Genomic DNA, 15,851 nt, shown 5'->3' with positions numbered 1-15,851 from the left:
TCAGTCCGAGACACAAAGCTTTGAGGCTCTCCGGCGCGGGCCGCGGCGCCCGAACACACGTGTGCTGGGCTATGTGCGTCTGTTTTTTTCGTTCTTTTTTCCTTGGGCGCGTAAAAGCCGAAGTCCAAAGTCCACTCGCCGAACAGCGTTCACCCACACCTCCAATTTCCGGTCCGTTGGAAACTTGTGAAAAAGCACCTCCATGTTGCACAGCGGGTTGTTTGAGCATCCCACAGCGCTACAAGTTGCACTCGGCATCTTTCGAGGAAGGGCTGGGCAGTCTGAGGCGCACCGAGTTGCTCGCTAAAACGAGTTTTGGAGTCCTCGCAAGCAAATAAACAAAAGGCTATACCGAAACTACACGGGCTACAGATAAAAGTAACGGCTAAACACGCCAATCACAAGCCGAAGTAGCAGTGGTAGCGGCTCACAGAAGTGCACTTTGCGCAACGCCCGGACCGGAGAAAAAAAGAAGAGAATGATACTGACGTCACGGCCCAATGTTGCTTTAGCGATCGGCAGCCCGCGGCGGGTCGCATTTTTATTATCGGCATTAGTTGAGAATGTGGCGTCCCACGGACATAATATTTTGTCTGGGGTCGTATTTTGTGTCACTACAGCGATACCAGTAATTTATTTCATTTTGAGTTTCGGCCGGAGTTGCCCTTTAAGGCAGCTCGAGGCTGGCAGCGCGTGACAAGCATTGTATCTCGTCGTTCCAGGCCCTCCTTCGAGCTGCTGCAGAAGTGGCTGGCAGGCATCTCGCTGCATTTGCTCGTGAACAGCCCACTACCGCAGGAACTGCTCAGCGACATTGCCAACTTTGCGGGCATGCCGTCGCCCGGATCCTCTCCGTCGGCCGAGTCCACGCCGGAGTCGCTCACTCCGCCCGAGTGCCGACGTTCCCCACTGCGGACCATCAGTGAGCAGGCGCTGGACTCTCCGCGCTCTTCCTTGGAGCTGGACTGAAGCCTTGCTAATGTTCTCGTCGAGTTTTTGTGTTTTTTTTTGTTTTCACCTGTTTTTGTTTGTCTGTGTGTGTGTTTTTTTTCTGGTGTGTGTGTGTGTGTGAAGAGAGGGAGATTCTTTCCGTTTTTTGGTTACAAACTCTCGAGTGAACTTTCGAAGGGGGTCGAGGAAACGCCCGTGAAGAGTGCGCAAGGGTTGAAACGTCCGGAGCCGTGCAGCTCCGTGGTGATTGGCGACCCTCGCGCGGTCTTCCTTTCTGCATTACAATTTTTTTTTTTTTTGAATAGTGGGCCAAAAGGGAATCTATACATCCCACTTGTAATTACTTGAACTGATTCCTGATTTTATGGTTTTCATCGTTTGTCTCTGCCTTTGGTCTCGGATCTAAATCCCCTTTTCTCATTTTTCGAAAAAGGAGATAGGAATTTTTTTTTCCTCTTACATTTGGTTGTTTGGTAGGAAGTTTTAAATTTGATTTTCTTGTCTGCATATCATGTCCAGACTTTTGTAATATACGAATGAGGAAAACAGAACATAGAACATAGAAGAGATAAACATGAATGTCTGTCGTCTGTTTTTGTCCCCTCTATGTTCTGTTCTCATAATTATTAAGGAACAGACCAACAATGCCAAGCTGTTCTTTTTGTCATTTTTTTCCCCTAAAGCTCTCTGCCAAATGCCAGCTAAATTTTGTAGTGTAAACACACAGAAACCACATTTCCAGTCTTTAAATGTGCTGTGGGGGCAGAAAAAAAATTTTTTTTTTCTTCAGGTAATATTTGGTTTGTTAGGTTGTCTAAGCATGACATTAAAACCTCTAAGCGGATGTGGTGCCATTTAAGGTTATTTCATTGATATTTTAAAGATGATTGATTCTACAGTTAGTGCAGTCTTTTGATTTGCCTTTTTTCCGAATGATGCGTTTTATGGCTCACTTCAATGCTGCAAGTACCTCAACAGTCCATGCATGGTCATTGGGAGGGACAGAAGGATTTCTTCTTTTCAATGCAGCCTAAAAGCTGTTTCATGGTTCATTTAGGTTTACTTTAGCTGTGTGGAGATAGCACGGGCCAACTTCCTTGTAGATGCAAACAACCCTGTGGTAGCTTTTCTGCTAATACCTAAGGGCAAATGAGGGTTTAGAAAGTTTTTTTGTTTATTTATTCACATAGCTTGTCTATTTTTCATTGGAGGTATATATTTCTTAATGCTGATTTTTAGACTGAAATTAGATATCAAATATATTTCCTAGGGTAGATAGCGATGTTGAACGTCCTTCCTATCTTGAAGGTCATTAGAGTGATCTCTCGTTGAGAAATGCTTGCTTTTGATTATTTGTGGTACTTTCCAAGGGTCTGGCATATTTCATAAAGCAATAGAATGTTAAAGCTGATATCTTGTTTTAATAAATATTGTATTTTGAAAAAGGAAGAATGGACAAAAACTGCACCAAGTTACAGCTGATTAATTTTTTATCCTTCCTGTTTAACGTGAGAACTCGAACTTTAAGCCACATTTCAGTTACTGCAGAACACAACAATATAGTACCAAGTTGACCGAAGTCTGTTCCTGATGACGTTGTCAAGACCTTGTAAAGCAATGACATTTTACCAAAAAAGAAATGAAGTTGTGAAAATCTCATTTGAAGTGTTTGCTTGCCCTATGTCAGGCCCTTTGACACTTATAACTTGCTGGTTTTTTTTAATAGCGAGGGACTGTATTGAATTTTTATATCTTATGAGGAGATACTCTGAACCTCAAATATTGCATTTTGAAAAACACAATGAACAGTGTTGCAATTCTTTTGCTTTTTTTAATAGCCACGTCCTTTCTTAACAACCTCGAGTTACTATGCGTGCCAGGGGTGTTGGATTCTAAGCTCTGCTCCGTTTACTGTTTTGATAGAAACTACTAGGACATTTTGAAAGCATACGACATCTTAGAAGTGCCGCGTTTCTGGTTGAGCACTCGCACAAAAATCAAAACGCCCGCGTGGTCGAATGGGGAGTGAGAAATGACAGGGATGCAAGTCTGGGAGTTTTGCGGGTCCTAATCGTGTTTTTGTACAAACTGTAGAGTGACTCAATGTTGACGACCATTTGGTCAGCATTTGTGCCTAGATGTTGGGATGCAAGATTCCATTGGAAGAAGTTCTTCTTTTCAAAATTGAAAGTCAAGTTTGATTTGCGTCTTTTTTCTTTCATCTGTGCAATGCACATTAAGTGAGGCGTACCGCCTGTTTCCATTGATTTTGTCATTCCGTTTTCTTGTTTTTTTTTTGTTTTTTTTTGTCACCTGTCTCATAGTGAGCTTTAAAAGTGCACAAGGGTCCATGTATATATTCACCCTGCCTTCATTCTCCAAGTGTAGCAGCAGCCTTTGTTCTTCCCAAGAGTGCTTTTGAAATGGCCAAAGACACTTTTGAAGGGCAAGTTTGGAGTCTTCACATTCTACTATAGTGCCAGGAATCTGTCAGTGCTATACCTGTCTTTATCATTCCAGCCCTCAGTGGATGTGAGGATGAAAAGCAAAAAGTTTCTATATTTTATGTGCTTTTTTGCAAATAATTTATTTTTTGTCTATCTTTTCTAAAAAGCAGTTACCTGTACATAACATATAAGTTATTTGCTCTATTGATTGTGTCTGACTGTACTTATTGTATGAGCTGTGCTGAGTTATTTGTATGTGTACTGTTCTTTGTTTTGTGCATTCTTTTCCGAGTGGAAGCATTGTTTTGCGTGATTCGCCACCTGCAAATTTGGTGGATTTGGGCATGTCATTGCTCTCTTTATTATCTCGGAGCAATACTGGCCTTGGTTTTCGATGTCTCACGGGCAAGAAGTGCTTTTCTATGGACTTGGTAGTTGAAGCTCATTTTGTGCTTCAGGTTGCTATAATCACGACTGCATGCGAGTTGCGGAGTAGCACTACTTTCTACAAACATTGATGAGTCACACATTGTGTAGCTAAAGCTATGGAGGACATCTTCACTATTTTTACATGGATTCATTTTCCTGTAGATTTTTATAATTTTTTTTAAATTTTATGGTATATAATTGAGAGCAACCAGCACATTTTGGAGTTGAATCTCGTAGCTTGGCCGGAGTGGCAAGAGAAAAAAGTATGGCATGCTATGATTCTCGCGACAGCTGTTGTAGGCCATTCAGAAAGTTATAATGTCGAGGCTTGCTTGCCACGTTTCCGGTGCCCGAGTGCGAGAAATTGAAGCCAGTCTGTACGAGATTGAGACGTGCATGAGAAACCTTAGCGGAAGCTCCTTATGTAAAATCCAGGATGTCTTGACAATTGATTCGATACACTGCCAGAGAATGTAGTTACAGGCAAAACCTTGAATGTCTAGAAATGTGAAAAACAAGACAAATCTTGAAGAATGTATAGAACTTTCAAATATCCTTTTTAGTTTCTCGGCATGTGACGGGCATCCTGTTGCCTACTTTGCACCTTGTGGGCTTTGTATTGGCCAATCTGGTGTTCAAAAATTAGGAAATCAAAAGGTGAGCCCAGGTTCTCCAGCAGCAAATTGCAGATGCGATTCACTATTGTGCAAACCCATCGTGATTTGTCAAGGTGTTCAAGTAAAGACACCAAATGCTGCATGGGAGTTACCCATAATTTTTTTTTTCTTGTGTTGTTTGATTGGAGGAAGTTCTTTTGAAACATTGCTATCCCTCAAGCTGTTTACATTGATACCGATCAACTCAAAGTGTTGTCACTGATAGGATATCTATGCATGTGTTCAAGAGAGGCTCGATTGTAATTGCATAAAATTGCGTCTGTTGGTGATACTCTCACAGTTGTTTTTGCAGCACAGTATGCATAAGGGTAAGGCATACTTGATAAAATGAAATCAAAATTTAAAAATTGCTGTTTCTTTAGTTTCTTTTGTGAATCGAGAAAAAATTGTATGAAAATCGTCTTTATTGTCTTGGCATTGCGGTCAATAAAAATGTCTAGACTGGAGTTAGTAGAATTATGATGTATTCATTGATAATTAGTCACAAATGTCTCATTTCACCCCGACCCCCGGTGCAAAACGAGACAGCTGATGGTGTGAAGTGAGACACCCTATCAAACAAAGTTGTATTGTTTTGCCCACAATGGGGGGGGGGGGGGGGGGGGGGTGCAAAGAAACGAAAGCGGCAGCCATAGCACGGTCGCACAATGCAGGTGGAATGGTGCCGTCACGTACCCAAGGACAAAAATGCAATGTGGTTAATTCTCATTGCTGCCAGGGTTGACGTCGTGGATGCCCCTGACGACTACCACCAGTGATCCTCGAAGTAAGTGGGTAAGCGCGGTGGAAGTTCCTAAGACCATCCATCATTACACATAGAAACTGGATAGTGCCAAAGTGGGATTTCGCAAAATGCGAGAAATGTTTGGAAATTTCTTTGAAGCAGACGACAGGAAGATTTTATCAAACGCCGTTCAGATTAATACTACAGGAAACAACCGAAAATACATGGGGTTGGCAGGAGACGTGGAAGTGGTGCCATCTCTTTGGGAAGAGTGGTCAACTTGGTGCCGAAAATTGGATTGCTGTCAGTCGTGTTCCATTGTTTTCCACCCTTACACTATCGTTAAAAAATACATAGTTGGCGATTAAAATTGAGAAACGCTTGGTTATGGCACTTTTGTATTAATTGATCTATTCCAAAAATTCATATGGAAGTCACAGTGCACGGAACACACACACAGCACGCACAAGCACAGTATTCAGTGTTGGAGTGCATCGGGAAGTTCGGCGGGCAAGCGGTATCCGAGTTGTCCAAGTATTTTTACCAAGCACACCAGCGCCAAGCGCATCCAGATGCCGAACCAAAGTGTAATCAAGTACGAAAATGTCACATTCAGGCCGGAATCAAAAATGCCGGTTCCGCCTAGACCCGAAATTGGGGCACCAGCTTGTATCCAGCCTGGAACCGCGCATTTCCAACCCTAATTTTAAACCCAGGCGGTGCACCGCCGGAATTCCCGCTGCACTCACCACTGGACTCTACAAAAGAATTTCATGTTATGACCTTAGCCGTTACAACCGAGAGATCGTCGCGATTTCAGACCCAGGCAGACTGGGTCTGAAATCGCGACGATCTCTCGCTTGTAACGGCTAAGGGCATCGCACGAAAGACTTCTGTAGAGTCCAGTGGGGAGCGCAGCGGTAATTATCGCGCCGCACACGGTCGTCCAGGCGTCGTCGCGTCGTTATTAAACACAGTGCACGGAACACACACACAGCACGCACAAGCACAACAGTATCCAGTGTTAAGGCCAGTTCACACGATGCATTTTTCTCGCGCATCTAGTGTCGCGAAACGTAGTTTCGCGAAATGGTTGCGCCGTCTGAACGAGTCCGAAAAGGGAGCGCGCATCTAAAAAAAAGTTGCGCGCACACCTCGCTTCTGGAGCGAGCTTTTGCTGAAACTTTGCCGAGTCCTGTCAATCACTCTGAGGGCGCCGCCAATGGCCGCTCAGAAACGCTATCACGTGGCCTTTGAGGGGGGGAGCGAGCTGTTTGAGAAGACCACTTCACTGCCGGTGTTGTAGCCGAGCCAAATCCGAAAAAAAAAACCGAAACCACGAACGATGGATCGATGGATACTGCCGGCGCTTCCGCAAGCACGTCAAGCACCACTGAAGAAAAAGTGAGCAGCATATCGGAAAAAAAATCCAGCGATGGACGAAGACGTAATTGGTGATGATGATAATTCGCGTCTATTTTTAGTCATAATTAAGAAATAAAACCTTGAGACAAGGAAACAAAAAGGGACGTACACAGTACCGTCTCAAAACCAGCACAGCGTGCAGCTCTCATTTACTTCCACAACAGTCTTCTTCTTTGTCAACCTCCATCCAAATTATACATATTCAGCAGTAAATAAAGTAAATGGCAGTAAATGGCAATTCAACAACTAGTAAATGAAAATTTAAGAGTAAATTAAGTAAGTGGAAGTAAATGACAGCTGTATGCTGTGCTGGTTTTAAGACGGTGGTGTGTTTAAGCGCCACTTTATGGTCAACACCCAAACTATTTTCGCGAGTCTAAACGTCATCGTTGTTGCACGTGAAGTGGTACGTGTGAACGAGCACATTACGCGAAACTTGAGTGTCGCGAAACTGTTGCGCGCCTAAAAGATGCATCGTGTGAACAGACCTTTAGAGTGCATCGGGAAGTTCCGGCGGGCAAGCGGTATCCGAGTTGTCCAAGTATTGTCACCAAGCACACCAGCGCATCCAGATGCCGAGCCAAAGTGCAATGGATTCAAAGCCGAGGTCAGTGGGTATCCATCCAGGGCAACGATGGGCGCGTAAGTATCCGTGCGCCCGCAGCGCGAACGTCGCCGCCGGCCGGCAGTCCGACGGGAGCGGAGAACCGAAACCAACCTCCGGACACAGAGCGAGTTGCGCGGCCCGAACACGGATGGCGCCACCATAGAGGTGTACAGCAGCGCTCGCGTGGTCGGAGGCGCTCATTACTAAAAACTAAACAAAACAATAATGAATCAAACCTCATTCAACTTTAGTTATGACTGCATATTATTTTACTAAATACAAATTACGTATTCCTAAAAATATAATATATTTTTTTAAAAGTTTATGTCAACATCTCGCTCTCAAAATTGTGCTTTTTTCTGTTTTTTGCGTTTCTAAAACGAAACCGCTGCCTATGCGCATGCGCGCTTGCGCTCTGCGCGTTCTGAAACCAGTGGGCCGTTGTGGAGGCGTCCGTGGGTCTGCTCGGTGCTTTCGCGCTTTCGCTCGCCTTCGGAGCGTCAAGCTTCGGCGCCTCGATCATCGCATTGCGCGAGCCTCGAACTTTCGGGCAAGTGGAAAGCTTTTCGTGTCTTTGAACCACCTCATTTGTGCGGTTATGCAAAGTCGTACCCAAGCAGCGTCGGGGACAAGAAGCACCCGTTCGTTTGGATCCCAACTGACGACGGTGAGTTTGAAAGTTTTCACCCCAATTGAAACTTTTCCTAAGCTGATCTTCCAGCCACAAATTGCACCATTGGAGGGTTTTGTACTCTTTTAGGTAATTGAATATATCGTTTCATTTTTTAAATTTACAAAATGTCACCGTGATTTCATTGCGATCTACCCATTTCGGCGAGCGTTCTTAGCACGGTTTTGTGGATGAAGACCGTCCTGCAAATATTTTACGATCTGTAGACTGTTGGCGAAATATCACCTCCTCTACCTCTCGTCGATCTCGTTCACAGCAGTGTCGATACCCCGTCGAGTAAATTGAAGTCTCTATATAAATATTCTTCGCCCAGTTTTATAATATTTCGGAGTTCACATCCTCCAATATCTGCCCGTTTTTATTAATGTATCTCGTGTAGATTCTTTTACAGCCCTGCGACTCGTTTTTTCACGTTTTATTTCTTTCAAAAATAAATAGAAAGCTGGATAGTAAAATAATTTTAAAGACACTTTTAAATTTTTGAAAGATTTACGCATAGAAAGGCGGAATGCAGACAGCAGAGCTTGATCGCGAGATGAGCTATCCGTCCTTCCATTTGCAATTCTTTTAAAAGTTTTTACACCTCCCAACGCACTCCCCTCAAAATTAAAACTCGCGTTAGGCATTTTTTTTTTTCGTTTGTTGCAGATAAAATAGCATTATTTGCATTTTTTTTTTCTTTTTATGTATTCATACAGATTCTCAAGGCATGAAAATCACTCCAACAAGCCTCAGGGACAGGGAACCCAATAGACAAAAGGTATGTCCGTGGTAACTTTTTTGTGAAGTGCACTTGATTGTTTGCCAACCTATCAAGCTTCCTGAATATGTAACCATCAGCATGCTAGGTTTCGCCGTAGTGATCTATGCAGTCTAATCTACGATCAACTGTACTGTAAAACGAGAGTGGCTGGGGCAAAGAGAATTACAACAAAAACAAAAGCATAGTAGGAGCAGCCCTCTGCAATATTTCATAGCCCTGTTTCTCTTCTGCAAGTGTATGTGTTGTGACGAGACAAACTAATGTGTTCTTACATTGTCCTGTGCAGATCCTGGGAGGATAGAGAACACACATACAGCAAAAATTAGAAAGAGCAATGAAGTGGCTGGCCCATCCCATGGGCATCATAGGATCTCGATGGCCCACACCAAGAAAACCTGGTTCAACTCGTGGTTCAACTTGACGGTGCAAGCGACAGGTATCGGAAGCTCATCAAGAGGCCAAGAGAATTGAGAAATACCAAAGTGGTCTACAGAGAGCTAGGTCTACATATTATTAAGTCTCTAAAGATTTTGGTTCAAGTCTGTAAGTAAGCAACGAATAAGTTTGCCCGAATTACAATTCATTGTGTTAACTGTTTATTTGCATGGACCAGTCAGAATGACACGAGCTTTCAACTAGGCTTGAAATCTTTTGGCTGTGCTTCTTAAGACCCTCGAGAGGCAATGTTGTCCACTGCGTCAGCAGGTTGCTCTTTGCACGATTTTTGTGGAGCAAGATCATAGACTAACAGAAGCCTCTGAGCATCCACTTTGTTTAGACACGTTGTTAGCCTGCTGGTGGCCAACAACCTCTAGGCAGTTTTCTTTTTAAAGTGGGAGGGCGAGGGGGGGAAATATCTGTTGCTTCGAACCAGTGATTCCAGGACCTTTGGCAGCTAGAATTCAAACTACGTATTTGGAGAGTTTCACTCTTTAAGATCTCAAGTTCGGGGATGGGGGGGGGGGGGGGGGGGGGGGGCGCGGCGCTTATGACAAAATGCTGTATGGGGGGAGGGGGGAGAGGTCCTAGCAAAGTGGAAGATTTCGGGGGCGGGGGGGGGGCAGGCCCCATGGGCCTCCCCCCTGGCTATGTGCCTGCCTCACCAATAGGGCTGTTTGCATACAATTCTCCGGCAAGGCTGCATATTTACTTTGCACCGGGTTTGCTTCTATGTAACACATATCAGAAATTATGATTGTTTTCATGTCACGGAAACAGACATTTCTATTTGCTGTTACAATATTCTCTTTTTAATATGGACATCCCCAGTTTCCAAAACAATTCTCCATAATGTTGGTCATCCATAATCTTGAAGAATAAACAATGAAGGTGGTATGTTCTTTATTTTTGTCATCTGCAACTGGGAAAGGGAAAGAGCTGCAAGTGATTCAGGCTGGAAACCCCTGGAAATTGTAACCATTGAGTCACCATTGTCATATCTAACAATTGTGCAGCTCTGGGTAAATTCCGTAACCGAAGAGCTTTACTAAAAAGCGCGACAGGACAACGAACACAGAAGGAGACACAGACACAGTGCTGTGTCTCCTTCTGTGTCCGTTGACCTGTCGCGCTTTTTAATCATTATGAATCACCAACTCGCCCGACTTTCTACCCTCCTCATTCTTTTTTGCCACACTAATATATTTCCCCCCATTTTTTTTTTCATTTTTTTTTTGCGTTTGTCGTTACAGAGGCCAAAATAAAAAGATAAAAAAAAACATGTATTTATCCGTTTCGCTTCCAAGCTAGCTGTCCATAGTACGTACTTCGTGTTTCTTTATTTAACGTGACGAGTTTGAATTGTATGGGGACACATATCAGTCCCCGAAAATATGGCATTTATAGCGGCGTGACCGAAACGATCGACCACGTTAGCGGGACACGTTAGCGACAACTAAGGCAGTAATAGTTGGTGGGCGCCGATAGCCTTTCAAAGTGAAAAAGCTATGTCATGTTCGCGCTAACAGTGTCGCACATTGTATCTTCACTTAGCACCTCTTGCTAACGTAGATACTGCGCTCATTATTAATTTTTTTCCGCATAGCAACGCTTGTATAAAGTAACAGTGTAAATTGTTTTTTCTTGTCATGGAAATGACTGAATAAATGCGTCAACGAGTGCGAAAAATGCTGCATTTGTTTCGATTCCCTGGAAGACGCGGACGACAAGTAACGGACTGTCAACTGCTGGACACAAGGTAGGCAAGCATAACTTACAATTCTTTGCCATAACACGTGGTATGGCACGCGCGGACCGCAAATTTCCAAACAAAACCTACCGCGGTACCGGCGGTACCACGGTAGGGGGCAGCGGCAGGGCACGGCGGAAGGGCTGCGCCATGTTGGATTTTGAGCGGCTTCGTCTTCGCAAACGGCTAGAAAGCCGCTCCAGCTAGCTCGACGGCGTCAAAAGTAATTAATAAAACATTAGCGCTTCAATTTATGAACATAATTATCGTCGCTTATTTTAGTTTCGCAATTTATTAATAGGGCAATGAGGCTTCGATTCGTTGCAGTAATGAGCGCCTCCGACCACGGAAGCGCTGCTGAGCGCCCAGTTTTCCAAGAAATCGACTCCATTGGGTCAATGGGAGTGTCCTGGCACTGCCGAAACTGTCGAAGCGCTGCCGCTGACTGCAACAGACAATGAATGCAAGGTGCGCGTCGTCACCAAACACGGTGCACGGAACACACACACACAGCACGCACAAGCACAGTATCCAGTGTTGGACTGCATCGGGAAGTTCCGGCGGGCAAGCGGTATCCGAGTTGTCCAAGTATTGTCACCAAGCGCACCAGCGCCAAGCGCATCCAGATGCCGAGCCAAAGTGCAGTGGGTCGGCAGCTTCACACTAAATAAAGATTCAAAGCCGAGGTCAGTGGGTATTCATCCAGGGCAACGATGGGCGCGTCAGTATCTGTGCGCCCGCAGCGCGAACGTCGCCGCCGGCCGGCAGTCCGACGGGAGCGGAGAACCGAAACTGTCGAAGCGCTGCCGCTGACTGCAACAGACAATGAATGCAAGGTGCGCGTCGTCACCAAACACGGTGCACGGAACACACACACAGCACGCACAAGCACAGTATCCAGTGTTGGACTGCATCGGGAAGTTCCGGCGGGCAAGCGGTATCCGAGTTGTCCAAGTATTGTCACCAAGCGCACCAGCGCCAAGCGCATCCAGATGCCGAGCCAAAGTGCAGTGGGTCGGCAGCTTCACTTTAAATAAAGATTCAGAGCCGAGGTCAGTGGGTATCCATCCAGGGCAACGATGGGCGCGTCGGTATTCGTGCGCCCGCAGCGCGAACGTCGCAGCCGGTCGAGCGCCGACCACCCGTGCGACGATAGCGCAGAACAAAACTAAACTGACTCGGAGTCGGAGACAAAGCGACGAAGCCAGGCCCGCGCGCGGAGAACGCCCGCTCGCAGCGCCCGCGTAGCGGATGCGCCTGTCCCTAACACGTGACATGCGAGAGACCGCAAAGTTCTCTCCGCCAACCACCCCTCCCTCCCCTCCTCCAGTCACGCATATGCGCGCCCACTGGCTGGAAGCAGACCCTACTGGAACAAGGGGAGCAGATCGGATTCACCGATCACCGTGCGATACCAGTGCGTTGCGTCTCACTGGATCCGACTGGTTACACCCGGAATCGCGCTGATCGGAACTGTCCACAAGTTTAGAGCCCCGCAGACCCGAACTGGAACCGCTCCGATCTGACATTTTCGTACGGGACGACTCAATGCGCGTTTTTCTTTTTTTTTTCTTTCAACCTTTGGCGCAACATATACAAGATTTTGTATAAAACGTCAGTGCCCCAGTCGAAAAAAAAAAAAAAAACTCTTCGCAAGCAACATAATCAATACACTCTACTTCTAAAGGCGCGCGTCACGCAATGTTTCGAGTAGTTTCCGAGGAAGAAATTCAAACTTGAATCCAAACTCCCACAGTGGAAGCAAATACGAGCGCCAGCACGCTAAGGGGTATCTTTAGCGATCATGGGTTTCGCAAAACACACCGCCTAGCTAGGTGGTACCAAGCCGCCACCTGATTTGCAGAAATCAAGCCTTGCCCACCAATTTACGGTAGAGGAGGCACCACCAGTGCCTCCTCTACCATCTTTGTTCAGGCCCCCGCTCTCTGGAACTCTCTGCCAGCTAATGCTCGCCGAGCCCCTGACGTGGCAGAGTTTAAAGGGCAACTGCAAAGTAAAAAAGTGTTTTTTTTTTTAAACAGCCTATATCCGACAAGCATGTCACAAAACAAATCTTCCGCGAAAAAACAAATTTGTTCTAGCAATATTTGCGCTGCAGGACGTTATTCTCGACATTTGAAACTCCCGCTCTTTCGACGCGCTCGGAGTGGCTGTTATACGTCACTCCGTGACGTATAATACCAACTTTGTGGCGCGCGATTTAAAACGGACGAAATAGCCGCAAACTGAAATCAGTCTCGCGCAATAAATATTGCTGTAAAAAATTTTGTTTTTGCCGGAAAAATTGTTTTGTGACATACTTGTCCCAATTAGGCTGTTTAAAAATACACTTTTTTTCTTTGCAGTTACCCTTTAAAGGGATACTACAACGAAATTTCGACGCTCATTTTTTGGTCTGTATGTGTTCAAAAGAGCAGTATCACATGGAACATACCAATATCTTGTTAAAAAAGTCTCGAAAAAAAATTTTAAAGCGAATTAAACGATTAGCAAAGAGCACCTGGTGGATGTCGCTATCGCCTCGTTTGTAATGCTCGTCTAGGAACCTTGACAGCTAGTGACGGAGGTTGTCTCGTCTCCGGCCACGACGAGAGAAGAGGGGCAGGAGGAACTCCCCTCTTCCCGAGAATCCCTTTTGTGTGTCGCAGAAGTCGCTATTGTCCCCCTAGAAGATTATAGAAGATTAACCCGTCACTCAAAATTCGTACAAAAGCAGCCGCTTCGGTGGCTGGAACGACTAGGCCATTCTCTCGACGTCAGCCTCGCCGTAGCTTTGCTCGTCTTGAGACGACCTACGTCACGATTGCGTTGGATGTCACGTCCTCTAAGCTGGGCCTTCTCCGAGCGCTTGCCAGAGTGGGCCGTTTATAACGAAAAATACAGCCACCAGGATCAAAATAGAAACGTGCGATTGTCATTTACGGATATTGTGGATCATATTCAACCTATTTTTGAACACGACGGGAATATTTCAAATTTCGTTGAAGTATCCCTTTAAGGACTTGGTGCGGAACCTGGACCTGAATGTGTAACTTGTATAACCCAATTCATTCTCTATATCCACCTATACATGCTCATCATCATCATCATCACATCGTTATTTTAGGTTTTTTATTTTATTTTTAACATACAGTTAATATACATACCTCAGGCTCTCGGCTATATGATCAATGTTTAGCCAATAAACACCTTGAACCTTGAAAGCTCCCTGATATACTCACCAAGTGTCTCGCTTGCCCGCCCACCGGCCTCCGGTGGGACTTATGCCTCTGGGTGAGTTCCAGCAATCGGACTGCTCGCTCAGTAACAGGTCGGTTCCGGGACTTCCTTGGCAAAAGCTCGGGGGTCATCCAATGCGGAAAGCACATGTGCGACAAGGAACCGCACACGTTCGCTTTCACGCCGACTGCACACACAAGAAAACGTCATAAACGCTCCGAACAGAAAGGACTGAGTAAATAAAACAAACAGGCGAGCACTCACGAATTAGACTCAAATCCACAACTGGTTCCATGGGTACGCCGGTACCTAGGACCAGAGCCGTATATGGGGAGAGTTTGGTCAGTCTATGATCTCGCCGCCGTAACGGTCCCCTCCCAAGTGAGCCAATCAGCACGCGGCGTAGAGCGAGAGGCATGAGCGCATGCGCGTGAACTCTCGGCTGCTCCCAGCTGAGTGCGGAGGGCCGCCATCTTCGATCATTCTCCCGGCGGAATGCGTGGGATCGGCATCAAAATCTCGATTATTGCCTTTTATATCGCTGGCTCTGGGAAGAAAATGACGTTCTGTTATTCCTCGATGGGTTAAAAAGCTAATAAATGAAGATTTTTCGGCGTATGGCCACAAACTTTTATTCAGGCGAAAAAGAAGTCGGCCCGTAGCAGGCGACGCGTAGCCTCAGCAGTGCTCTTCTCCGACCAGTCTCCGACAGCGTTGCTAAAAAATGGCGGTCGTCTCCTCTCTGCTCCCTTCTTTCTCTCTCGCTCCTTCGGCGCTCTCCACCCTCTCCACCCTTTCATTTACTTTTCTCCCCTCCGGCGCCTTCGTCGCCACACCCACTGGCCAAACTCTCCCAATATACGGCTCTGCCTAGGACACTTCCTTTTTTAAGGACGTTCTTCGAGTTTATTCCTAAAGTCTGAAAACGCCCGCTCGCTTTGTTTTTGTGTTTTGATACGATGGAGATGCGGCGATAGTCGTTGCTCGTTGGTTCCGACCGTTCCGATCAAGCACATTTGACGCAACGTAAACGTGCTTGTTTTAGTCGACTGAAATTAAAACTTTCAATTACAGAAAGCTGTTTTGACATTTATACAATTACTTGTATTAAACCAGGTCAGTGCCTCCTAGATAAGTTACACTATGCCTGTCAGCTTCTCTCCAAGACGTGTACAGGCCCGATGCTTCACCTCACAACACGCACGTAGAGCTAGGTAGCACCGCCTGGCGGACGTTCGTTTTGTCTATTTTTTTAGCATTTTGTATTTACCTTATTACTGAAGCTACATCATATATATGTTTTTTTAACAACATGCCGAACACTGTTCTGGATGTGACCGCCCTGATTCAAACGAGTTTCGCTGAGACAAAATACGAAACTAGCACGGCCAGGCTTCGCTTTTGCAGCGCGAACGCGAACAATGGGCGCGTTAAGTTAGTGAGCTCCAGACTCCGGCCATCTGCGCTCGAGCGCGCGGGTTCGGAGCGTAGCTTAACGGCACACTTTGGTACCGAGGCGCCATCTGACGCCTATTTGTTTTAACGTTTCCGGTTCCGGCTTTCCGGCGCGCGCTTAAACTAGGCTCCGGTCTCGTCGAAACGTCGAAAAAGTGTTTGTTCGACGACGACTTCGATAAAATAAGTGCGCAATGACGGCAGCAACAGCAAGAGCTTGTATTTGTGCTGCACGCTGTTGGTGCGGCGATTAA

The 15,851-nt window shown here is 45.8% G+C and overlaps 1 protein-coding gene across 1 annotated transcript in view; it reads left to right on the top strand.

Annotated features, from left to right (window-relative positions):
- The window catches only part of LOC8043670 (LIM domain kinase 1), a 66,309-nt gene extending 61,354 nt beyond the window's left edge, over positions 1-4,955 (top strand). Inside the window, exon 13 of the mRNA XM_040208513.3 lies at positions 723-4,955. Within this exon, the coding sequence (XP_040064447.1) occupies positions 723-969 (247 nt within the window). The 3' untranslated portion in view covers positions 970-4,955. The remainder of the gene's footprint in view (positions 1-722) is intronic.
- The last annotated feature ends 10,896 nt before the right edge of the window (positions 4,956-15,851 follow it).

Source organism: Ixodes scapularis, unplaced genomic scaffold (genome assembly GCF_016920785.2).
Source record: "Ixodes scapularis isolate PalLabHiFi unplaced genomic scaffold, ASM1692078v2 PGA_scaffold1__304_contigs__length_218370807, whole genome shotgun sequence".
In the NCBI taxonomy this organism is placed as follows: Eukaryota; Metazoa; Arthropoda; class Arachnida; order Ixodida; family Ixodidae; genus Ixodes; species Ixodes scapularis.
This window is presented reverse-complemented; position numbering and strand designations above follow the sequence as displayed.